Source organism: Ochotona curzoniae, unplaced genomic scaffold, assembly GCF_017591425.1.
Source record: "Ochotona curzoniae isolate NIBS_2020 unplaced genomic scaffold, NIBS_Ocur_1.0 scaffold_3890, whole genome shotgun sequence".
In the NCBI taxonomy this organism is placed as follows: Eukaryota; Metazoa; Chordata; class Mammalia; order Lagomorpha; family Ochotonidae; genus Ochotona; species Ochotona curzoniae.
Genome location: NW_024467115.1, coordinates 36061423 through 36086591, shown reverse-complemented (window position 1 = coordinate 36086591; position 25169 = coordinate 36061423). Strand labels below are relative to the sequence as shown.

Genomic DNA, 25169 nt, shown 5'->3' with positions numbered 1-25169 from the left:
ACACTGGTGCCTGGATTTGCCAGTGGATGACATGGACAGATTCAGCCTGGTCTTGCCCCCACGTCTGCCAACTGTATGCCACTGTGTAGCTTTCCATGGCCTTTTCTGGGCTGTTTCCTATCATGTTTCTTGCGCTTACCTGCTGGGTCTGTGGCCTGCCAGAGGAGTTGCTTGGGCTCCTCCATCAGAACCTCTCCCAATGCCAGGTTTCACGCTTACCAGTGGGTCCATGAGCCAACCCTACTCAGTCCACCTCCTGTCATAGCAGGAACTGTGGCTTTTCCTGACTGGCCTTCCACCCAATCTGGTTCTTGCTATTGGATGTTCCAGCCCAGCCATGGTTTGTCCATACACACCTATGGCTCACACATGGCTCAGTAGGGGTTTGAGACACTGCCTAGTCCACCCCACATCTGCCCTGGTCCTCCAGAACACCAGGGGGAGTCGGGGTCCGGCCTGGTTCGGTGCATCCAATCCCAGTCCACACTTGTGCCAAGGGAGACTACAACTGTTTCCAGATCAGAACGCAGCCCCCCTTCCAGGCCACGCGAAGAGGCATTCTTGAAGCCAGCCTGCCCACTCATTCATTCGTCGGCTCACTCGACACGCCCCACTCTGTGGGATCACCTAGTTCCTGGGCAGCTGAACGCAGGAGCAGCACCCAAGGCAGGGAAGCTGAAGCCACACTCAATACTTTCACATGCAGATTAGCGTATTTTTGGTTGATCTGAATGTTCGTGAGAGATGTTCTTTAGGTCTGAGCTGGCACTATCATGGTGGCCATGCAGAAGGCTCACGGGACTGACAAACCGACAGGAAAGGTGGTCTAGGTTCCTCCCCTTCAGTCAAAGATCCTCCCCCGACCCCATACTCCTGCTATGCACGTGGTTCTAGCTAGCTGCTCCAAAGAAGCAAAAAAAAAAAAGAAAAAGAAAAAGAAAGAAGAGAGAGAGAGAGATAAAAAGCTTGCTTTTGGGGTAGGGGCAGTGTGATGGCTCAATCGGCTAATCCCCCATCTCTAAGAGTCAGCACACCATATGGCCTCCAGTTCGTGTCCCAGCTGCTCCACTTCCCACCTTCCTCTGCTTGTGGCCTGGGAAAGCAGCAGAAGATGGTCCTTAGCATTGGGGATCCTACACCCCATATGGGAGACTGGAAGCAGCTCCTGGCTTCAGGCAAGCCCCGCTGTTGCACCCATTCAGAGAATAAACTGGCAAATGAAAGACCTTTTTTTTTTTAAAAAAAATCTCTCTTTTTCTCTGTAAATCTGCCTTTCCAATAAAAATAAAATTTTAGCGGGGAGAAAAAAACCTGTCTGGCTTTGAGTCATGGCTAGTGGGGGGGGAGGTTGACTGGGCAAAGCAAAGCTCAAGGGATCTCGGGTGAAGCCAGCAAAGGCGGAGTATCACACAGCCATGTCAGAATCACGCGTGCACTGCGCGGGTACAATGATGCACAGGTGGGTTGAAGCCAGGGAACTAGAACTTGGGTGCAAGTCAAGGTCAGGTGCTGAAGAGTGACAGAGAGAGGGAGGGGCAGGGGAAGGAGAGAGAGGGAGGGAAAGAAAGATCTTCCATCCTCTGGTATACACTCCCAAACAAGTGCAACTACAGTTGGAGCCAGGAACTCCACCCAGCTCTCCCAGGTGGTGGAAGAAGCCAAGGACTGCCCCCTTCCCAGACACATCAGCAGCGGGCTGCACTAGCAGTGGAACAGCCAGGGCTAGAACAAACACTCTGACATGTGGCGGCAGCATCCCGGGCGGCAGGCTGACCCGCTGCCCCCTCTCCAGGCATCAGGGAAGGGGGAGGGAGGGCATCTAGAAGTCAGACACCAGCAGGGGAGAGCGTCAGCACACTCCATGCCGAGGCTGGCGAGGCCCTGGACATGCCGTGCTTGGGACAGTCGGAGTCACGGTTCTGTACGCCTGCAGACGGGGGCACAGGCCAGGGCCCTGGGGGTCCAGAAGTGCGTGCGTGGTCTACTTCCCAGCACAAAATGTTTCTCTCTTTTTTTTTTTGTTTTGTTTTAATTTTTAACGGTGCTTCATGGAAGATTTCTATTGCACATGGAAACTTTGGTTTGCTGACTCAAGTGTAAAATGATGCTGGCATCAGACTCTCCCCGAGCACAACCCCGGACAGGTGTCTCTCACTCCCAGACTGCCTTGGGTGCACCTGTTTGCGGTTTGACGAGCTGCTCGACCACCCTCACAGCTCGCTTAGGAAACTTACCACCTCGCCGAGGGTGGGAGAAGCCGTGGGTTCCGCGGGCACAGCCCGGCCTGCAGGTGCCGGTGCGAATCGGCTCCGAGCCAGCTTGGGGCTGGAAACCCGGGTGAGCAAGGAGCAGGGGTGGCGGGCGTGGCCTGCGGCGGGGCGTGGCCTGCGGCCGGTGGGCGCGGCCTGATCCGGTGGGCGTGGCGCGTGACGGGACGTGCGGGTGCCGTGGTGGGCGTGGCCTGCGCGCGCCTGCGCAGCCGACTCGACTCCGGGCGGTGGAGGCGACGCGCCGGAGGGAAGATGGAAGACTACCAGGCTGCTGAGGAGGTAGCCGCGGGGCCGGCGACGGGCCGAGCGCCGTGGGCGCGGGTGGGACCCGGCTGCCTGCCTGGCTGCCCCGCGGCTGACTGGGCCTCAGGCTAACGGGGCGGCGCCGGGTCCTGACGGGGCAGGCGGGGTCCCGGCGGTCCTGGCATCGCGGCCCGCCATGGCCCCGGACGGGGTGGCATCACCTCGCCCCACCGAGCGCGCGGGCCCCGGCTGGGAGGCCGCCTGCTCTTTGTCTGCCGAGCTCGCGGGCTCCGGGTGGGTTTGGGGGGGACCCGCCGAGAGCGAGCACCTGGCGCTTCCGGGGGCGCAGCCGGAGGACGATGTGGACGCGGCAGGGCTGCCCAGGCTTGCTTTGGGGGTGTCGGAAGCAGTGTGTTGGAGCTCGGTAGTAAAGGGAGTGACCAGCGGAGCGGCTCACAGGCTTGCACCGCGGGCAGCAGCGGGAGAGGCGGCTGAGGGCAGCTCCCGCACCTGCCGGCTGCTGTGCCAGTGTGTTGCCCAGGTCGAGGCCTGCGGGGTGGAGACCCGGCCTGTGCCGGACTTGACGCCCCTTCCAGAGCCGTGTGATGCGCTGTCCCTTGGGGCGTTTCCGGCCTCCACCCAGCCCTGTCCCTTCTCTCCTGCACGCGATGCTGTACTCTCCCCGGTCGTCCCTTAAAGTGCCCCTCAACCTCTTTTCGTGCTTGGAACCGGCGGGAGAGCCCCCCACCCTTCTGGGGGGCACTCTGCTTCGAGGTTGCCGTCATCACCTGGCAGGTGCAATCCCCAGGACTGCGGCTTTCCCTCCGTGTGCGTGTCCAGCCCTGTGGGTGTGGCCACCCTCCCCAAGGGCGAAGTCTTGGGGGCTGGCTGCACGAGCAGGGCTCTGCCCACCCCCCTTGCCCCTCTACACAGCACAAACTCCCCTGCTGGAGGAGAGAAGTCCACTGGCAGGGGCTGGACCTGTGTCCTGCCAGGAGGAAACGACCCCCAGGCAGCCCACCTCCCGGCCAGCCGGGGCTGAGTCCTGAAGTGGGACAGTGTTGGGGAAAGAATTACCAGGAACTAGCATTTACAAAATATTTTTAAAGATTCTATTAAACAAGTAAGTTGTATTTATTTGAAAGGTAGAATTAGGGACAAAGAGCTGTTCTGCTGGTTCACTCCTCAGTGACACCAGTGGCTGAAGCCACGCGCCAGGAGCGCCAGGAGTGCCCTGAGCGCCAGGAGTGCCGCACTGGCCTCCCAGGCACCTGGGCCACCCTCCAGTGCTGTTCCAGGCCCATCAGCAGAGCAGCCAGGCCTGAGCCGGTGCTGGTCCAAGGTGCTGGCGCAGTTTCCTAACTGTGTCTTAGGAACAAGTTGCTAAGTTGCAGGCCTCCCAGTCTGCTTCCCTGTGTGTGGGGTGGGGGCGGGGACTGCATCTTGGAACTATCGCTGGAGCAGATTCAGTTCACTTCAGTCCAGTACAAGCCCTGAGCCTGACGGCAGGCCGAAGGGGAAGGAGGCGCTCAAGTGCAGTTTCAGGTCTGGTCTTGGGGAGCAAGATTAAATCCATAGAGTGTGGGGCTTGCTGTGGACCTGCTGTGGGCCCGCCGGGTCTCCGGGCCCGGGCAGGCTCCTTGGCACATGGGCACTAACGGCATTGTCTTCCCGGCAGACGGCCTTCGTGGTGGACGAGGTGAGCAACATTGTCAAGGAGGTAAGCGAAAGCTGCCAGCTGCTCGCTCTGGCCTCGCTGTGCTGGGCCTGGGGAAGCTGCAGTGTTCTGCGCTGTCTGGTGGGGGGTCCCCAGCGTGACTGCAGCCTCTTCGTGGGAAGGGGCCGCAGACTGTCAGCTTGCGGTGTCAGGACCTGGCGCCTGAGTTTGGGGCTTGCTTAGTTGCTTCCTCCCATGGCTGGTGGGGGCAGTGGACACCACTCAGGAGGGGCATACCCAGCGAGGGAGCAGAGCTGAGCCACGCTGCTGGGGCTCAGACGCTGGACTGGGAGGACCCCACACATCATAGCATCAGAGTGGAGGGCAGAGGTTCCCCCTGCCAGATCTAAGTGCCACCGGATAAGGTGCTGGGAGGCACTGAAGTGGGATTTGATCCAGTGACCCAGTGAGTGGAAGTCTGAAGGAGGAGGAAGAGGATTAATTAAGACGGCTGCACCTTCTGGGCACGCAGAGGTGCGTGGGAAGCAAGGGGGCAGGAGTGACTCCAGCACAGCGTTCCTGGTCCGCTTTCCGCCTGGCTGGGATGGGGCCGGCAGCCGGAGCCATTGGCCAGGGCAATGGAGCAGCTGACTGGAGCAGCAGCAGCTGAGGCCCACGGGTCAGCTGGACGGACCTGAGTGTGAATTACCGAGCAGTGTGAGGACCAGAACTTGGTTTTTGTGATTCTGGCTTCCTGCACGTGTGACTCAGCCTCGGGTGTGAGCTCACGGCGTCTTGCGGGGCTGTGCGGTCTGCCTTACTTATTTCTTTTGTTTTTTTTTTAAAGATTTATTTTTATTATGTTTTATTGGAAAGGCAGATATACAGAGAGGAGAGACAGAGAGGAAGATCTTCCGTCCGATGATTCACTCCCCAAGTGAGCGCAACGGCCGATGCTATGCCGATCCGAAGCCAGGAGCCTCTTCCGGGTCTCCCACATGGGTGCAGGGTCCCAAAGCTTTGGGCTGTCCTCGACTGCTTTCCCAGGCCACAGGCAGGGAGCTGGAAGGGAAGCGGGGCTGCCGGGATAGAACCGGCGCCCATATGGGATCCTGGGCGTGCAAGGCGAGGACCTTAACCACTGCGCCACCACGCCGGGCCCTGTCTTACTTATTTCTAACAGTTCTGTGTGGAGCGAGGGTGCAGGGAGGGCAGGATGGCGGGAGGACCGAGTAGTGCTGTGCGTGTGCAGCTGGCTTCTTGGGGCGCCTGCCATCGCCTCCTTGGTTCCTGCACGGACGCTGGCTAGGTTGCCAGGCAGCCAGTCCAGCTGGAAAGGCCTTCCTAACCTGCAGAGGAGGGCTGGGCAGCAGCGGGCTGCTCCTGGGCCTAGGAACCTGGCAGAGCCTCAACTGCAGGAGGGTTCCCCCATGGAGAATGGCTGGATGTTGGGCCTGAAGCAAGTCCCAGCTTGTTTGGCAGTACCCAGTGCCCTGGCAGCTGTCCCTTCTGGGGAGGCCCCGAGACAGAGAGGAAGGACTGGGGGCGGAGGTCGGCTCCACGCCCACTCTGCGTGACTCACACCTAACTCGCCCTTCTCCGTGTGGCTCAGGGCACAGAGTGGCCTCAGCGAGTGAGTTTTAATTTGGGGTCAGAGCAGGTTCAGTTTCCAGCACAGCAAGTTAGAAAGGAGCAGAGAACAGAGCTGCTCCGACCCGGGCAGCTGGCATCAGCAGGGAAGGTCCCAGAAAGTCACTGTGGGAATAGCCGCCATGCCCACTGAGTGAGAGCAGACAGCACCCCGGGTGCGGCCTCCCAGAGCCAGAGAGGGCACGAAGGCAGAGGAGGACGTGGAAGCCAGGTCCTGGTTGGCCAGCTCAGGCTGCTTCTAGAACGGGCAGAGGCTATCTAGTTACCATCCAGCAAACGCCTTGTCAGAGGGACTCCGGCTGTGTACTCAGCCGGCCAGTTTGCCTGCATTCAATTATACAAATGACTACTAAAAATTTGCCTGAGACATAATATTAGGTAGTGTTGGATGAAAGTATTCAGTTTACCTTAACGAAAGGAATAGGCAAGGGCATTTTCCAGCCTCAGTAGGAAGAAAGCATGCTTGACTGCAGATATTAATAGCAGCAGTGAAAGTTCTGTCTTAAAATTGTGACAGTCTACATAACTATTTTTTAAGCAACAATAAAATTCATTCAGATGAAATGTAGCATGTACCGGCACATCGTGAGTTCTTGTGAGGTGGCGCGGGCGCTGACGGGCCACCTGTGTCCCCCAGGCCATCGAGAGCGCCATCGGGGGCAACGCCTACCAGCACAGCAAGGTGAACCAGTGGACCACCAACGTCGTGGAGCAGACGCTGAGCCAGCTCACCAAGCTGGGGAAGCCCTTCAAGTACATCGGTAAGGGGTGCTGCTCGTGGCTCTCGGGCAGTGTCTGCCAGGAGGGAGCTGGCATGGTCATTCCAGGCGGGTCAGCTCCCTGTGCTGCACACGGCGCCATCCACTGCTGAGATGATCTCAGAACTTCACAGGGCTGCCCATCAGCTGCTTGGACAGCACGTGGCCGAGGGAGGGGAGTGGCGACGTGCCACGGTGGGCTGGGGACTTCTAGTCTATGCCTGTAACTTTTGTCATGAACGTCAGCACGTTTCCTGGACATAAGGCTGAGGGTGGGCAGAATGGAGTTCCCGCTGCCGAGCCGAGTTCCCTGACGAAGTGTGTTACACCTGCAGTAACCTGTGTCATCATGCAGAAGAATGGCGCGGGGCTCCACACAGCCAGCTCCTGCTTCTGGGACAGCTCCACTGACGGTAGGGTCCCGCCCGGCTCCCAGGAGCCCACCCACACCTCGACCAGGCTGGGAGAACAGCACAGGCTGAGCACCCTTGATCTGAGAGTCTGAAGGCCCCAAAGTTTGACAACTTGGAAATGCCACCACGATGTCACGGGTGGAACATCCACCCCTGACCTCACACGATGGAAGCACCCTGAGGTGCCTTGAGGCTGTGTGAGGTGTGGATAAAACTCTTGTGTTTAGACTTGGGTCCCATTGCCAAGGTCACACATGGTGCCTGTGAACATGCTGTTGAGTTACAAGGTTTAAATCTCAATAGCCACCCTGGACTCAGCACGTTTACCTGTCACCTTTAAAATAGCTGTGACAGACTTGCCAGCCTTCTCTGGGTGCCAGGAAAGGGGGGTGCCTGGGTTTGGCTCTTGTAAGAAGTGGGCACATCCCAGCCACCATCCTGGTCACCAGTGCCGCTCTGCTTCCCCCAGGGAGCTGCACCGTGCGATGGGAGAACAAGACCATGTACTGCATCGTCAGCGCGTTCGGCCTGTCCATATGAGCGCCTGCGGAGCCGTTCTCGGCGTTTCTGTTCTGCCCTCGCTGGCCGCGCGCTCCGCGGACACCATGCTCAGTATCTTCAAGTGTTTGTTTCGTGGCTCTCTCAGAATGTAGAAGAACCAAATGGCCGCACTGTTCTGTGAGCGCTGCCCCGCGGTCACACGGATGTCACCAGCAGTGGCCGGGCACAAGCCCGCGTCGCCCTCGTCCCTGCTGGGAGCCTTTCTTTCCAAGGTGCTGAAGTCCACGGCAGGGAGCGTCCTCTTTCCTCTGGGATGACTCGAGTACACCAATTCTCCATACTTTTTACTTTTGTTAGAATAAATTATTACAGTGTAAAGTCTCTGGTGTTCTTTGGGGCCCTCGAACCTCCCCAGGGAGCAGTCCCTGTTGCCGAGCTGCAGACAGGGCGGCCCTGGGCCTCTCTGGCATGCAGTGATCTGCTGGCTCATGATACCCACTCTGCTGGGCCAGAGACCAGGGCTGGAGCTGGCAGCCAGGTGGCCCAAGGCTCTGCCATCACTTTCGTCCTGTCACAGCTACCAGTGACTCTCGTGCGTGGTGGTTCCATGGTTGGTCACTGCACACCCACACCAGCTGGGCAGTTCCTGAGAACCATAAACTGCGTTGGAGGTTATCTGGTCAAATGTCTGCAAGGGGTCGTGAGACGCAAGGCACCACCTTCCTCCTTGCCTTCTGAAGGCAGGGCAGTGAGAACGTCGGCGTCTGCTTGCTAAAAGGACCAAGTTCTACTGCTTGTATTTTTTTTCTTCTTCTTCTTCTTTAAAGACTTATTTTTATTGGAAAGGCAGATCAGATTTATAGAGAAGAGAGACAGGAAAAGATCTCTCCAGTTGTTCACTGCCCAAGTGGCCAAAAAGGCCAGAGCTGAGCTGATCTGAAACCAGGAGCCAAGAGCTTCTGGATGTCCGACATGAGTGCAGGGTCCCAAGGCTTTGGCCCGTCGTCTGCTGCTTTCCCAGGCCACAAGCAGGGAGCTGGATAGGAAATGGAACAGCCGGGACACGAACTGGTGCCCATAGAGGATCCCGGCGCTTGCGGGGGAGGATGTAGCCACTGAGCCACCACTCTGGGCCCTCTGCTTGGACCTATCACAACCTAAACACCCACATTCCAGAGGCCAAACTAATCCAGAAAGTGAGCAGATCAGACACAGATAAGGAATAGTAAAAATTTATTAACATTTACAGGAAAGTAGCATCAGAATGGAGCTGATCCCATAAGGTGAGCCGGCCCTAAGCAGATACAAACCCACTGTCAGCCAGCAAAGACAGCCGAGGACTGGGGCACTGGGCTGCCACGCCCAGCCTGCTTGCCCACCTTAGTCAAGTTCATTGCACTTTATAAATATGTAGTTTCTGCATAAAAAGGTAGTTTTCAGCAGCAGGAAATCTATTGCATAATATGGGACTAGACTTACTGGTACAGCTGCATGGCACTAAAAACTGAGACACTTAGCCTAACTCAAGGACAGCAGAGATGGGACAGCGTGACCTTGACCTGATAAAAAGGTCTACCTTCTGGGGGGGGGTGCGAGTGTGTGCGTGCACTAAAGTCTGACCTCTAGGACATTTGGTTTCTAACGTGTTTCTGGTCATGGTCACAGAATGTCCCCTTTCGCCATCCCTTTTGTAAGCATCTCTCTCTGGAACCGAACCAAGAAGTCACTGGGCACACAGCAACCTATTTAATGCAATCTAAGCTTTTATTGCAATCTGTAATTATGTACAGTAGCCATCTTAGAGATCATGGTTATTTTATCTAGCCCCTTTTGGGCCTTTCAAAGAGACGAGAGAGAAAGTGGCACTGTGCCAGCCTGTAGTGATTTAGTAATAAATCAAGCACTGTTACCCACGTGGATAATGAGGCCGTCCTGGGCCCGCTGGAGTTCCTGCGCTCCCACTGCAGGCTCCCCTGGACTGCACCAGTACAAAAATCCCAAGATGAGGAAGCCAGCCTTTGACTTCTTAGTTGAAGTTTGCAAAGCGTGGGCATCTCTGCACCACTTGGCGTCGTGCAATCTCTGGTGAACTGCAGTTCTGCCGGACACGTGTCTCACACCTGATCTCAGTGCTAATACTGTAAGCAAACTCTGACATGGGGTGTAACTTGAGCATGTGCTGCGAGGGAGGAGGAACTGAAAACCTACAGCTCAACCAAGGACGGTGTTCCTGCTAAGCACTGGGTCACCTTAGTTACAGCGAGGGAGTAAGTGGTATTCTGTTCCCCCCGCTGACGCCAACAAGAACGGATGTGTGAGGACACTGCAGCCTGGAGTGGCACTGTAGGTCCCAGAGCTTGTCATGTCCTCCTGTGCCTGGCTCAATGCCTCAAACTGTTGATATTTCTTGATAAATAGTAGCATTCCGGCTCTAGATAAGACTTTTGTAATGATAAAACCTAGGAACCGTTTCACACTGGAATACGTTAATCAGCACACGTGTTCATACATAAAGCTACAGTTAGAGAGTAGTCTAACTAAAAGTTGTAAAACTGGGAAACAAAACTTTTTTCAATACTTCTGAGTATACAGAATTTAAAAAGTCATACCATTGCAAATGTAAAAATCATATAAACTCGAATTACCCTTACAATAAGTTTCATTCATTCATATTCACAAGGCTTTTAAAACAAATCAAGTGGCCTCTACAGTTACATTATCGTTAAGGTTTAAATAAGGAAGAAGGGAGTCCTAGTGCATGTCCAGGGTCCCAGGGCTAGCGACCAGGTGGGGAGTGACTTGTCAGCGCAGAGATGAAGATGCAGGTGCTGTGTGCAGAGTGGCACAGTCCTCCCCGAGTCCGGGCGGTTGCTGGCATCCCACGCTAACACACTTTGTGCAAGGTGACACCCACGGCACCCTTGCGTACAGTCACCTGGGAACGCTCCTGGGCCCTCCGACGCCTGAGGCTCAGCAGCACCAGAACCTCCTTCCCACAGAGCAGCGCACCTGCTTACTTGCCACGGTGTGACTCCAAACACGTGGCTTCCCATCCAGAGATGATTTTCCATAAGCCATTTATTTCCCTTTCACTTAGTTTCCAAATGTGACACTGAAAATCTTGTTGGCAATAGAGAATCTATAATAATTTACCAGCTACTTTATTTAGCTTTTATTTAAAAAAATAAAGCTTTATGGGATTTCACAGTCAACAGTTTGCAGAAATGACTGTTTCTTGGAGAGGAAAGTTTCCCTCCTGCGGGCCACAGCCACAGGGGGGCGCACTCATTCCTGGATGCTTGTGTGTGGCCACGTGCTTCCAGAGACACCGGCAGCAGGCCCTCCCCCGCTGTGGGCACAGTGGGTTATCTGGGTCTTGCCCTGCTCCTGCCCTGGTGGCCCCCAGGGGCCAAGGCCTGAGCACGCCCACTCCCGTCAGTCCCACCTGCAGGCTCCCAGACGCCTGGCTAGGGGCGCTGGCCACTTCCCCCGGAAGGACTGCCCGGCTCAGGCAGGCACAGAAACAGCTGCTCTTGGAGTGAAGGGCACAGAACTCAGGATTCCCAGTTCAGGCGAAGGCGGGAAAGAAAGGGGGAAGCTGCCGCCGGGCGCCGGGGCGCCTGGGCCATCACGCCCCCGGAACGTGGAAGCTGTGACTTTTTCTTGAAGGAAGGCATGTAGCTGTCTATTGAGAATGGGCGATTTCCTTTTTCACCATTGCAAACCTAGCTCATCTGAAGTCTTCGTAGGAAGGACTTGGCTGTTTAAACTTTTGTCAGTTCCCCCTTTTCCTAAATAAATGCAGCTGCCCTGACAATAACCGTAACATTAAATTTGTCCTGTGTTTTGGTCTTCCTTTTGAGAATGTGTAAACAGCTATGAACGAGACTTCTGGGCACGTGGGTCGGAGGGAAGCAGGTGCGGCGGCTCAGTCGCTGTCCGACTCCTCCTTGTATTTGGCCCGGATGGCCTGGCCGTTCTGCAGGGGCATCTCCTCATAGTCACTCCTGCCGGAAGACAGACCCTGAGCCGCCCTGGCCCGCCTGCTCCCCACGCGGACACCACCTAACAGTGCCCGTCACGTGCCTTCCTTCCCGGAGTCCCCCGCCATGCCACTCCCCAGTCACAGGGCAGGGCAGCGGGCCACCAGGCAGGCAGCATGCACAGAAAGCAGTCCTGCACACCAGCCTGAGCAACGTGAGAACGGGAAACCGTGGCAGCACGTGGCTCACCCCGTCAAAGCCGCGATCCCTTGCAAATCATTTTAGAGTAATAACCCGGCCGGCAACCACCAACGCCAGGCCAGGAAGTGCCTGACGCCACGCAGCTTACCCATAGATGACGTCGTCATCCGAGTCATTCAGCATGGAGAAGGCGGGATTGTCTTTGAGCTGGGACTCTGAAAGCCAACAGAAGCAGCTTAACCTCAGCAAGTGTATCAGCCTGAGGAGGCAGGCCACTGGCATGGGGACATCCGGGTCCTGCTCCTCCCGCGTGTGTGAGCCTCAACAGTGTCGCAAGGCCTGCGTGGCTCAGGGCTCTGAAGGGTGGGCACCCATGGGAGACAGCAGGCTCATTCCAGGTGCCCACATGGACAACGAAACAGCAAATGGGCCCCAGCAGGGGTGGCTCAGTCGTGCCTGCCCCCAGCAAATCTCCCTTCCAGTTTCTTTCCTCTGCACATTGCATGTGGCTACGGCCGTCTGGCAAGGCTGCTGTGCCGCTCGCCGAGTCCCCGAGCGTGAAGGTGCTCTAAGAGCGAGTAACTATGATGGTCAGGGCAGCACTGGTTGGGTCCCAGCAAGTTCTCTCTGGGCGTTCTAACTAAAGCTCAGAGCTTACCCTGTACACTGCCTCGTCTCTCCTACCCAAAGAGAAATGCTGTTAGCTACAGTGCCCAGCATGGACGGGAAACAAAAGTGCATACTGAGCAGACAGACTGCGCGGCGCCCCAGGCGCAGGGCCTTACCGTAGAGCGCATTCCTCGACGGGGAGTACACGAAGGCCAGAGTGTAGAGGTAAAAGTTCAACAAGCCGTAGAAGGACAAGAACTCTGCTGGTGGTGCCGTCAAGGAAGGCTGAGGGTTTGCTTGCTTTCTGGCCTCCCCTCCCAGCTGTCAGAGCCCCGTCTAGGTAGGCCCACACAGCCCTCACAGCACCCAGGGCAGGGACAGGGAGGCCACCAGCCCATGGACAATCAGGTCTCCACACAGTAAACCAAGAGGGGTAGGCCCAGCCAGGCGTGTCTGACCTTTCTAGATTAGAGACTGCCTAGTGAGAAAGGCAGTCACAAAGCGTGGGAAAATCCTGCATGCTGAGAAGGCCGTGCAAAGCCGAAGATTTAAAGGCTGATGTCCAAAGTGTGCCAGGCACCAAGGAATATCAACGCCGAGTGGGGACAGGGCACCTGGGAGGCGACAGCATGCGCCACTGGCCTCGCGTCCAGCGGCACGTAAGGCAGCCTTGGTGTTTCAGGAGCCACCTCCTCAATGCGCACAATAAGCTTGCTCCACTCTCCCGAGCCTGACAGCCCCGCCTGGATCTGCCCAGGTGATAGCACACTCACTCGGCCCCAGGGCCATGGCTCCAAATGACCCAGTGTGGACTTGGGCCCGGGCCTCCAGTGACCTGCACATGTCCATGGTCTGGGAAGGAGAGCTGGACCAGTGGCCCGGGACTGGACCCAGGCCGCGCCACGTGGTCACCACCTCAGGGACTTGCTTGGTCCTGCCCACAGAGGAGGAATGGCAGAGCCGGTCTCTCCCAGACCGCCATGGGCCAGGCGAGCCGTTAGGAAGTGTTTCTCAGCATGGAGAGGGTCTGTAGTGCAGGTCACCTCATGAGCAGCACTGATGGCAATGAGGCCAGGTGCACAGGTTAAAAGGATATAATTCTGGTAGTGAGTGGACAGTTCTGCTACAAAGTTGTCTTGTAACACCTGTGCTCCGAATCTTAGATAAAGGATGACAATGCTGAAAAACAAGGCGTGCGGAAATGAAGCAAAACTCTCCCAGGAATGGCACCCATTCCAGACAATTCTCCAGCACCCCCAGCAACGGTGTGCTCACTGGTCGTTCTGCACAGAAGCCTCCATTCACACACACAGTCCACCTGGGAGGGTCAGAGCCCCAACCAGCTGACAGCAGAGAGCCCTGCCCAACACAGACAGCAGCAGTCCCCCAAGGCCTGGGGCACCCGGCACACCCACTCCAAGGTCACTCCCTTCACAGCTGTCTGCAACCATGGAATTCACCTCCTGAAGGCCATCTCCCCCCATGGGATTCACCTGCTCAAGGCCAACCCTATAGAATTCACCCCTTCAAGGCTGTCTCCTTACAGAGTTCCGGCTCCCCTGGAACTACCCCCTCTCCTGACCCATATCTCACCCCCAAAGGACAGAAGTGCCTTGGTCAGATCCTTCCTGATGATAAAGTTGGCACTAGCGCACTGCACATCCATTTAACTGTCACCTCCACAGCAACTGTCCCTCTTCAGCCCCTGTGCTGTCGCCACAGCACTGCTTCCCACCCGCTCATCACTCTTTCCCCTGGCCGGAGCACAAATGCAGTGACAGGGAGGCGTTGTCTGCCAGCGTGGCTGTGGGACGCGCCTGCAGGGCAAACCCTGGAATCCCCACGGCGCTGGCGCTCCGGTGAGGCAAGGTCACAAAAGCCTAGCAACTTCCAACTCAGCTTCCACAGGGGCCGCAAGGGGCAGGTGCGCTCCCGCTGGGGACTGCCTGGCATGAGGGTGAGGGCACAAGTGTCAACACGCAGGCGTAAGGAGTGTCTCGGGGTGTGTCAGTGTGTGTGTGAGGGCGTGAGGACACACACATTAATGTAGGTCAGCTCAGGATGGCGTGTCCCGGTGAGGGAGGGAGGGAGTGTGTGTGTGTGAGAGAGAGAAGCCAGAGACACTGTGTGCGCAGTACAGATAGTGCTGCTGGGCGCCAGGGCCGAGGGTCGCAGCTGGAAGGAGACCCCCCAGCCCCGAGGAGTCAAGGCTGAGCACACACGGGGCTGGCTGGACATGGATGCCCACAGGAGTCTCCTGGACGAGCTGCTGCCCAGACACCTGTCGGACTCTCCGGACTCATCTGCTATCCACGCAACCAAACACGAGCACACACCTTTTTCTTCTCCCCACTGGATTCTGATTTTTAGGAGAAAGACACAAACCCTCAACAACCAAATAATTACCTGGAACGTATTCCTGGGATCGGCCTGCCTGCCGGTGACATGGCCCACAGGCTTCCTCTGTGACCCACAGCAGGACCGAGCCCTCCAGGCCCAGCAGCCCTCACGGGGCTCCCCAGTCCCTGGGGCTCTAGCTCAAGCTTAGAGTCCAGTCCTGGGAGGCTCAAAGGGCCAAGCACCCCACACCTCCATCTCACCAGACCCTAACTCCCTGACCTGAAGGATTGCCCACCACACAGAGAGCAGGTGTCAGTCGGCCAGCTGGGTCACTGTGCTCTGGCTAGCCTATGTCTTGGTCCTGGCCATCTACAACCCAGCCCGTGCTCTGGGCTGTCACGCACGACCAGCCCCACCCTTGGGGTGGCCAAATAAAAATCAGCCTTTCCTTCTTTCAAGCAATGACATTTTCTTACCTAATGACAAGCACTACAAAGGTTAACGCAGTCAGAAACTTCAACCTGAGATCTGAAAGACAGCAAGGTTCCTATTAGTAAGCTCCCCTTCCATCTCCAGGATCTTCACAATACAAGCAGCAATAAAGCAAAGCTTCCAGAACAAATCCCTTTATGGGACTTATGGACTTCAAGCCCCTTAGTCGCAGCCCGAGCGAGGCAAGCAGCTCCCAGAGCCCCTGGTGGGCACCAGGAAGGCTTTGCCTCAGGCCTGCAGCCAGGCGCCCAGCCCCTCTGAGCAGCCATCGGGGCTTGGGGCCTGCACCTCCACCCCAAGACCTCCCACTAAACGGCCAGGGCCATCATCTCTTTAAGCCAGCTGCAGCCTCCTGGGGCCAAAGAGCAGGTCCCCAGCTGGTGGAATGGACAGTCCCTCCCACCCTGCAGGGTGGCCCTAAGGGGTGCTTACCCACGTACGGCATGTGGCGCAGCTCGGAACAGGCCCGTACAACCAGGAAGAGCAGGGCTGCCACGTACACGGCCGCCCCCACCAGGAAGAAGGTCTTCATGCCCTGTGGGGGGGACGAAAGTGCCCCGAGTGAGGTCAGGCTGGCTGCTGCTCCCCTGTGGCCCACCTCACTGCTCCAAGGATGGTCCTGGAACCCCACAGGCCACTCCAGGAAACAGAACTGTCCTCTCGGGCGCCCTCTGTGGAAAGGGACGCCTGGCCCTTGTGCTGGAAGGGCTGGGGCCAACCCCCTCCCAGGACACGCCGCACTTGGGCAAAGGCAGAAGCCAGTGAGTGGCAGGGACTGCGAGCCTGCGGCCCCCGGGGGTAAGGCTGGTTGCTCGCCCCACTTGCGAGGATGGAGGCTGGTGCCCAAGCTGTCTGGAAACCTTGAAAGAGCTAGAGCAGAACAGGAACATGTTCTGGGTCACACCGCAATTCTCCTAAAAGGTGACACGTCTTGTGTCCTGGTATTTCAACCAGAAGCCATAGATTTGAAGTGAAAACACAGTCTGTACATTCTGCGGCCCTTGGCCATCCTAGGGGTCCTCCCACACAGCCTCCTGCAAGCCCTCGTCCCACACAGCCTCCTGCAAGCCCGCAGCAGCAGGCCGGGCTGTGCGTTTACTGAGTGGCATCAAGGAGCTACACAATCCTTACCTGAAAGTTGCCCGTGTCCACGCGGTACTGGTACATGGGGTCATGCAACTCGTTGACACTACAAAACATCACAAGAAGCCTGCAGGTGAACGGCTCACTTCACTTTCTGTTTTACACATTTTCTCACCTGAATTTTTTTAAACTCCATGCTGTGCTAGTAAGGGATTTACCCAGGATCGTAAATCCATGAGAAACCTCAATTTCGTGGTTCAGATAACGAAGGTGCCCAGCTGCCCACCTGGGCTGCGGGGCGGCCCCGTGCCTCCTGCAGGCGGCAACTCCGGAGCAGGACGCCGGGACACACCTCCCTGGGGCTCAGTGCTGACTCTGCTGGCGGCCCAGGTGCAGGGAGTAGGGTGGCAGGGGCGTGTCCCAGCCACAGCGCTCCTGTGCGGGAGCCTGGCCATCTGTGGGTGGGCAGGAGCACCAACAGCCCTCCTTGGGGGTACAGGAGGCTCAGCTCCACTAGGCCTCTGTTGGGGGCACTGACAATTTCCTGCCCTGTGATTGGCCCTTTGCCCTGATTGGTGTGCCTTGGTGCTGATTGGACAGGATTGACAGATAAGCCGGGGGGGAGGGGAACTTGGCGGGGGAGGGGCTTCAGCGTAACGGAATTAACGGACATAACGGTTTTAAAGGAAGATCAGAATAAAGCGCCTCTGAGACTCTCCAGTGTTGGGCGATTTCTTCCACGGGACGGGAGACACCGATAGGCCTCTGCCCAGCCACCTTCTAGAAGACACTAGAAAGATGAACCCTGGGTGCCAGGGAAGGACCCGGGATAGGAGACTCAGCAACCTGGTGGGTGGCACAGCCAGGGCCTCCGGCTGCCTGAACGGGTGCTGAATGCCACGGTCAGGCTAAGAAAGCAGGGCAGTGGGACCCGCTCTGCCAGCCTCCAGCACACCCTGCAGGCCCACAGCTTCTCCAGATGGCCTACTCACGTCTGCCATATTCCCAGCGTCACAGACGCCAGCCACAGCAGCCCAACGATGAAGAACTTCGGCAGATAGAAAGTTAAGCACTTTCTTTCTCCCTAAAAAGGAAAGTAAAAGTATGAAAAGTCTAGCGAAGTGCTAATCCAGCGTTAGCGGCAGACACGCGGGTCACATCTCTGTCACCACATCCATCTTGTGGGAAGCCCGGGCTTTCAGGGGTCACCCCCTCTTCAAGGACTCCTCTTGGGTTGGGGGGTTCTGGGGCATGCTGAGGCAGGCGGCTCACCTGGACCCGGATGCCATGGTACACACACAGCCAGAAGAGCAGCAGGGCACACAGGAACATGGACTGGAAGAGGTCGTCCAGCATGCCGGGGAGCCAGCTGTTCACCAGGAAGGAGAGCGGGAAGAAGGGGTCTGCAAGGCGAGGGGCCGGAGACATGAGCCCATCCATGGCTGGCCGACGCCCTCAGAGCCAGCTCGCCTCCTGGCTCCCAGCTCCGAGCCACAGCTCTCCTGTTCTCCAACACCCGAATGCCATCTTGTGCCCCTGCCCGGCCCGGGAGCACACGCATGCAGGGGAGGAGGAAGGGGCCCCACGCACATTCCAGCACTGCAGTGCATCCCAGTGCTAATGGCTGAGGTGGCACCAGGTGTCTGCCCGGGCCAGGCAGGACATGGCTCTGGAGCAGCGGGAGTCTGCCTCTACCCCTGCCCCACCACCTCCCTCCCCGCACTTGCCCTCCTGGGGCCTCCCGAGCCTGGGCCGCCTCCAAGGCGGACAGGAAGCGAGCCACGCCTACCGTTGTACAGCAGGAGCAGGGGCAAGAGGACGGACATCCACTTCTGCTCGATCCCCCAGTCCCGCATGGAGAACTTGCGCAGTGAGTGTGTGAACAGGCACTGCAAGGCAAGCCAGGCCTGTGTCACAGCCTGCGCCAGGGCTAGGAGCGCAGGGACGCCTGGAGCAGACCGACTGCCTCTACAGGGGCACCAGCACAGGACCGGGGTAGGGGGCAGGAAGCAGGCAGGGGGGCCCAAAGCTTCTGTAAGAAAGAGAAAGGCGCCCCTCCACCCACACCCTGGGCCTGCGCCCACATCTGTGGCTTCTACATGCAAGGGGGAGCAGGTTGCTACCAACAGCCTCAGGTTCCCTGAGAAATACTCCAGTGGAGCAGGACTATGGCTGGACCCTAAAGCAGCTGGGGACCCAATGAGAAGTCTCAACTGCTTTCAAACCCTTGCATCCTTCCTCTTTTCCCTCCTTTCTTTTTGTTTTCCCAGGCCATACCAGGGAGCTGGATCGGGAAGTGGAACAGCAGGGACACAAACTGATGCCCATATGAGATGCTGGTGCTTGCAGGCAGAGGATTAGCCAACTGAGCCACCATGCCAACTCTTTTCGTAACCTGATCTAAACCCATGACTTCTCAGCAACCTGGACTTGCTTGCCTATAGGCCACAGTCTCCAGTCTAGGTGGCCTGCTGAGGCAAGGGCCTGGATGGAGGAGCAGCCCTCCGCCTTCAAGAACAGCAGGGGTCCTGGCCAGGCTACAGAGTGAGGTCCCCACCCTGAGGACACTCGGTATGCCCACTTGGGGCTGAGACACCGAGACACTGGGGAGCACCATGCCCCCCAGCTCCCTCTCTGGACAGTGAGCCTGTAAGTCCCAAGTTTCCCAGGCGTCAGCCCAAGGGCTCGCCAGGGCGAGGGTGTGGTCGCACAGCTCTCAGATGCCACTCATCCCGGTCAGCGCCGGTGGGCAAGAGCTGGCAGGGCAGAGTGCCACTCTGCAGACAGCAAGAGTCACTCCCTCCTCAGCACAGATGGGGCCTCCCCTGGGGTTCCTACAGCCAGCACTGCCCCGGGATCCCAAAGGACCTTGCCCTCACAGGTGCCAGAAGGGTTTGTGACAGCCCAGCATTCCTCTCTACGGTCTGCCACCCGCAGACACGCGGGACACAGCAGGGCCCCGGCTCCGCAGTCTGCTGCAGTCTGCGTACGAGGGGCACGCACCGTGACAATGAAGGTGAGCACCACGAAGGCAAATCGGAACCAGATTTCCAGCTGGGAAAACGCGGGGTTGTAAGTCTTCCACTGCAAAGAGGAGGCACGGCAAGTGACTTGGAGAGAACGCACCCAAGAGGCGACACACCGGGTTAGTAAGAGCAGCGGGCTCCGGCGGCGCCCAGACGGTGCCCTTTGCGTTACCCTGTCCCAGGGGCTTGGCACTTACTGCATTCTGAATTTGTTTTAAATATACGAATATAAAAAGTCCTAATCACCAAGAGCTGAAAGGACTTTCAAACGAATCATGTTAATGATGCACATGCCAGAGAAGTGATGCTATAACCAGAAGAACAGGTGGTTTCTAAATCTATCAAAATCAACCCTGTCAAAGCAAAAGGGGAGGCAAGCAGCTAGCCCAGTAGATAAGATACCACGTCCCACGGCAGAGAGCCTGGTTCGATCCCTGGCTGACTCCTGTGCCCTGGGAGGCAAGGGATACGTGGATTATGTTCCTGGTTCTAGCTTCAGCCTGAGCCCAGCCTGGCTCCTGGTGGCACCCAGGTACAGCCAGCAGATGGCCCCTGGGGGCACTCGGGCACAGCCAGCTGCTCTCACATTCTCTCTCTGCCTCTCAAACCAACCCCCACCCCATCTCCTTATTAGAAAAGCCACATTTTTAATAAAGGGGAACATGCTTTTGTATCTTTTCTTGAGACAGGGCATGCACTCCCATCTGCCAATCACGCTCCAAATGCCTGCCAGGCTTGGGCTGGACCAGACCTCAAGCAGCAGCCAGGAGCTCAATGCAGATCTCCACGGTGGGCAGCAGGACCCAATTAGCTGAACCATCACCTGCTGCCTTCCATGGCTTACACCACCATGAGGCCAGAGCCAGACGCCAGCTGGGGTACCAAGAGCAGGCTGCCAAGCACAAACACTCCAGTAAGGAAGCAAAGCACCCCAAGCCATGTCTTAGCCACTGGGCTAAAGCCTGCACAGAAACAGGTTTTTAAGTGTTACCCAGAATGAGTAGCACTTATATGGGGGAGGGGGACGTTGAGACACAGGCGCCACCTGCTGACGAAAGCGCAGAAGGCAGTCAGACCCCGACTCCTGTGCTGCAAGGCCAGTGAGCCCTATCATGGAGAGGCAATGAAGCACCACTGCTGAGCAACTTGCACAAACCTTTTAAAAATGAATACTGTAACACAAACTCTAGTGATCAGTAATATCACACATGAAATTAAAAAGCACTGGAGAGGCCCAACAGGAGAAATGTGAACTGCAGCAAGGGGAAGCCTAAGCAATCAAAGCCGACCAGAGGTTAGAAGACAGAATTGGCAGGAAGGGAGCTCCAGGGGCCAGCGGGCAGCCTTGCCCTGCTCCAGAGAGACGAGTGGGGTGTGCAGCTGACCACCATCCCAGAGCCTGCGGGGAGCAGGCCCAGAAGCCACCTGGGACACAGCGAGACAGAGGAGACTGAGAGGGCCGGCGCCCTGTGCCCTGGGCGGCTGTGGGACACTGCGGTGGCAGGCGAGGCCAGGAGAGCAGCAACAGGGGTGGCCACGGGCTTCCAGCTGAGACAGAAACGATGGTGTCACAAACCCAGGGAGAGCACCGTAATCATATTGCTTCAACTAGGGAAAATCTTTTTTAAAGATTTATTTCTTTTTCTTGGAAAGGCAGATTTTACAAAGAAAAAGAAAGACAGAGAAGAAAGATCTTTCATCCATTGGTTGTTGCCCCAGATGGCCACAACAGCCAGAGCTGAGCGGATCTGAAGCTAGAACTTCTTCTGGGTCCCAAAGTGGTGCAAGGTCCCAAGGCTTTGGGCAACCCTCTACTGCATTCCAGGCCACAAGCAGGGAACTGGATGGAGTGGGGCTGCCAGGACACAAACGGGCGTCCACATGGGATGCAAGTGCCACACAGTGGACAAAGTCTGCTGCACCACCAGGCTGGCACCAAGTAAAAGACCTTAAAGAGGGGGGCTGGGGACAAAGATTCAGTAAGGACGACAGCAGAATCTGTACCAGGATCATGCAACGTAGCAATACCCTGTAAACTGGAACTCAGCGTGGCACCACACAGTAGAGAGCACAGCAAACCTTACAGCACCAATAGCACCAGGTGCACAAGGACGGGGGGCCCAGAGGTGAGGGTGCTGTTCCTTGACCTGAGACCTGGCCATCCCACCTCTGCCATCAGCACACATCCACGCAAGGGGTGGCACACACGTGTTCCCAAGAGCTGCCGTTACAAAAGCTCCAAACCACCTGAAGGCCCTCAACAGCTGGACCTCTGCTGGCAGCACCCAGAGGAAAAGGACGTGGCCATGACAGGGCCCAAGCTGCCGGACACCCATGCTGTCCCCATGCTGAGTGAGCATGCCACAGGGCAGGATTCAGACACTCCAGGGCCTTGCCAGCTCGGTCATGAAATCAGATGCTGGGTGCCTGGGCTGAAAGGCAGCAGCAGGACAGGGTGCTGGCTTCAACGTGAGCTGATGTACAAGCCAGGCACAGGTGGCCGCAAGCAGCTGATGGCCACCATGGTAACCAAAGAAAGGCGGAGTTGGCCTCCAACCAAACCCTGACCAGATGGCGGAGTTCAGGCTGTGAAACCACCACTGCACCAACGAGGGGACAAACCCATATCCCCTCACCAAATAAGGGCCGAGGCAACCCCCGTTTCAGTTTCCGTGTCACAGAGAGCTTTAAAAGACACCTTCCCCATCTCTTCTTCCTCTGCAGCCCACTCCTTCATGTCTGTTTTTTGGCTGCATGGGGAAGGGAAGCCTGTGACCATGATTCCCTGAAATAAAGGCCATCTAAATTCTTTTCATACATTCACTGAGTTATTCTTTCCCTGGTGGTCAGTGAATCTAACATTTTGGCAAGTGATGAATTTAAGAGCAGCCCACATTCAACAGACAATAACATGTCCAAGTGGTGATCGTTCCGCAGTCTGTCACGCCAGTGTGTGTGTCTGTGGGTCCTGGAGCAATCACAGCGATACGGACTGGCACATGACATGTGCTGATGACAAGCCCATAGTCACAGAATCAAGATGGCGGAATAGGGTAAGGACACGTTTAATCAGACAGAGAAACATTTAATCAGGATGAAGCAGAGAGGACATATGTCAGGAAACAGAGGACAGAACAACAGCAGAGGGGTACCTGGAGACTGACAGACACAGGAAAGCAGCGGACACAGTGGTGTGGTGTTGCAGTGACTGATACTCTAGTGGCATTAAGCTAACGGCGATCTGACTCCACCAGCAGCCGGAACTCTACCAGCAACCAGGTGGGAAGGGACTTTCACTGGGAGCTTGGGAGGTGAACCCAGACAAAGAACCATCCATCCTGCTGGTCCCTTTGATTTGAACAGGATCAGAGACAGAGCAGCAGATCACAGACAGACAGGCAGTGAGAGAACAGGGTGGATTTCATAGCCCAGTCAGCCCCCTAGAGACAAATTGGGTGCCATTTTGCGTAAGGAGGCAAAGGCAAGGGAAAGGACTGAGCATATGCTGAGCTGGGAGTGAACTCATTTTTGACTCAGTGAACTGCAGCAACGTGGCATTCTACAGGTTCCACCCAAGACAGGTCTGGGTAGCCCTCAGATCTGACAGCCAGCAGATCAAGAACTCTAGTAGTAGTACGTCAGGCACCATTTTGTACACTGTGGCAAAAGCTTTAGGACTGCAGGGGACAACAGTGAACTGTGCATGTGCTGAGCTCGCAAAAACTCACTGAATTCCGTGGATTGCACTGGTCCCACAGGAAAATAATACCGACTGTGGCATCCTATGGGTCAAAATAGGTCCGTGTGACACCCAGACCAAACGTTCAACAGGTTCCAGCAAGATCAGTGCCACCAACAACCTAGCTATGTAGGACACCTGGTGTCTCTAATCCTGGGACCTGCTCCAACTGAAAGTGGGAGCAAGGTTGCAACCTCAGTACAGTATCACAGGAGGTGGAGAGTGGTGAGCCAGGAGCTAGGGCTACAGAGTTCTTGGTGGAAATCTAACATAAGAACCCAGAACTGGGTTCCAATCAGAAGAGGGAGAAAGGTTGCAGAGACAATGGAGCAGCCTCAGCACGGTATCACAGGAGGTGAAGAGTGGTGAGCCAAGAGCTGGGGCTGTGGAGACCACGGTGGATATCTGACATAAGACCCAGACCTGGAACTCGCTGGAGGTTGTGGCACAAGTGGCTGCAAGCAAAAGTGTGTGCCAACTGCAATAAGTAAAATCGCATCGTAGACCTGTGGGTGAAACAGCTTAGAAACCTGCCCCAAGGAGAAGACTGCTAACCAGAAGTACAATGATCAAGAGCAAAAGAAGAGACAAAGGCACAATGAATATTACTGAAAACTCCCCTGCAAAGGAGCAAAACCCTATGTCAACCTCAGAGTTAACTGAGGAAAACATCGAGAAAACGGGGGACACAGAATCCATAAGACTCATTTTGAAGATTCTGGTCAAAAATGAGAAGTTAATGCAAGAGTTCAAAGAATTTAAGGAATCAGTAAAGCAAATCAAGACTGGTATATCAGAAATTAAGAACACAGTAGAGCAAATTACAACTATAGTGGAGAGTCTCCAAAATAGAATGAAGCAAGCAGAAAAAAAAAAAATCTCAGAATTGGAAGATATCTCCTGTCATCTGGGGGAAGCAAACAAAATGCTGGAAGCAGAGCTGGATCAGGCCAAAAAAAGTATTCAAGAATTGAAAGCCACTATTTATTTATTTTTTATTATTATTTTTTTTATTGGAAAGGCGGATATACAGAGAGAAGAGACAGAGAGGAATATCTTCCGTCCGATGATTCACTCCCCAAGTGACCGCAACAGCCGATGCTATGCCGATCCGAAGCCAGGAGCCTCTTCCTGGTCTCCCACGCGGGTGCAAGGTCCCAAAGCTTTGGGCCGTCCTCGACTGCTTTCCCAGGCCACAGGCAGGGAGCTGGAAGGGAAGCAGGGCTGCCGGGCTAGAACCGGCGCCCATATGGGATCCCGGGCGTGCAAGGCGAGGACCTTAACCACTTGCGCCACCGCGCCGGGCACAAAGCCACTATTAAGAGGCCAAATATAAGAGTTATGGGAGTCCCAGAAGGTGCAGAAAGAGAAGCTGAGTTTGCAAATGTATTTAATGAAATAATCAAGGAAAATTTCCCTAATCTAGAGAAAGAATTGGGAAACAAGATCCAGGAGGGACACAGAACTCCCAACAGGCTTGATCAAAAGAGATCTTCACCATGACACATATAACCATCAAGCTCTCTTCAATCAAACATAAGGAAAAGATCCTTAAATGTGCACGTGAAGAAAATCAGTTGACATATAAAGGAATGCCAATTAAACTCACAGGAGATCTCTCACAGGAAACTCTACATGCAAGAAGAGAATGCAGTGACATATTCCAGATTCTAAAAGAAAAAAATTGTCGACCTATTATAACATACCCAGCAAAGCTGTCTTTCATTTTTGAAAATGAAATAAAATTCTTCCAGAGTAAAGAAAAGCTAAAAGAATTTGCCTCTTCCAAACCTGTCCTGCAAATGATACTTCAAGATGTTCTCGTGACAGAAAAGAGGAATAGCACCTACCAAAACCAAAGGCAAACGGGAAGAACATCCCAGTAAAATGACAGCAGAAGACTAAAGCAATGAACAACCCATTCCTAAAATGACAGGACTAAAGTACCACCCAAACATATTAACCTTGAAAATAAATGACTTAAGCTCAATCAAACGTCATAGATTAGTAGACTAGATTAAAAAACAAAAGTTATCTATTCTTGTCTAGAAGAGATACATTTCACCAACAATTGATCAGCGGAAACTCTATCACATGGGTTTTGTTGTTTTCTGTTGGTTTCATCTCTTTAAAACACTTTCTTCTGATTAAATCATTCAATGACTCGTAGATCATACAGTGGCATCATTTTCTTCAAGAAGGTT

General features: G+C 55.6%; 2 protein-coding genes across 6 annotated transcripts in view; one reads left to right on the top strand and one right to left on the bottom strand.

Moving 5' to 3' along the window:
- The first annotated feature begins 2470 nt into the window (after positions 1 to 2470).
- Positions 2471 to 24347, top strand: DYNLT1 (dynein light chain Tctex-type 1). 3 transcript variants are annotated; one of them, XR_005882137.1, is made up of 6 exons: positions 2471 to 2549; positions 4192 to 4233; positions 6458 to 6581; positions 6914 to 6991; positions 7461 to 7772; positions 24335 to 24347. XR_005882137.1 is itself a non-coding variant. In XM_040965207.1 (5 exons), the coding sequence occupies exons 1-5, from the start codon at positions 2523 to 2525 to the stop codon at positions 7529 to 7531; spliced, it is 342 nt and encodes a 113-aa protein (XP_040821141.1). In that variant the 5' UTR covers positions 2471 to 2522; the 3' UTR covers positions 7532 to 7870. The 3 variants fall into 3 exon arrangements, 2 of the variants coding, with proteins under 2 accessions (XP_040821141.1, XP_040821142.1); XM_040965207.1 differs by lacking the exon at positions 24335 to 24347 and having other exon boundaries at positions 7461 to 7870; XM_040965208.1 differs by lacking the exons at positions 4192 to 4233; positions 24335 to 24347 and having other exon boundaries at positions 2508 to 2549; positions 7461 to 7870.
- Positions 8709 to 25169, bottom strand: part of TMEM181 (transmembrane protein 181) — a 57678-nt gene continuing 41217 nt past the window's right edge. For all 3 annotated transcript variants that reach the window (XM_040965204.1, XM_040965205.1, XM_040965206.1), the window contains 11 exons: positions 19204 to 19284; positions 17990 to 18089; positions 17473 to 17603; positions 17193 to 17284; positions 16249 to 16306; positions 15550 to 15652; positions 15102 to 15153; positions 13382 to 13464; positions 12462 to 12551; positions 11825 to 11891; positions 8709 to 11499 (listed from right to left, as the gene is read on the bottom strand). In XM_040965204.1, the coding sequence (XP_040821138.1) occupies positions 11421 to 11499; positions 11825 to 11891; positions 12462 to 12551; positions 13382 to 13464; positions 15102 to 15153; positions 15550 to 15652; positions 16249 to 16306; positions 17193 to 17284; positions 17473 to 17603; positions 17990 to 18089; positions 19204 to 19284 (936 nt within the window). In that variant the 3' untranslated portion in view covers positions 8709 to 11420. The remainder of the gene's footprint in view (positions 11500 to 11824; positions 11892 to 12461; positions 12552 to 13381; positions 13465 to 15101; positions 15154 to 15549; positions 15653 to 16248; positions 16307 to 17192; positions 17285 to 17472; positions 17604 to 17989; positions 18090 to 19203; positions 19285 to 25169) is intronic.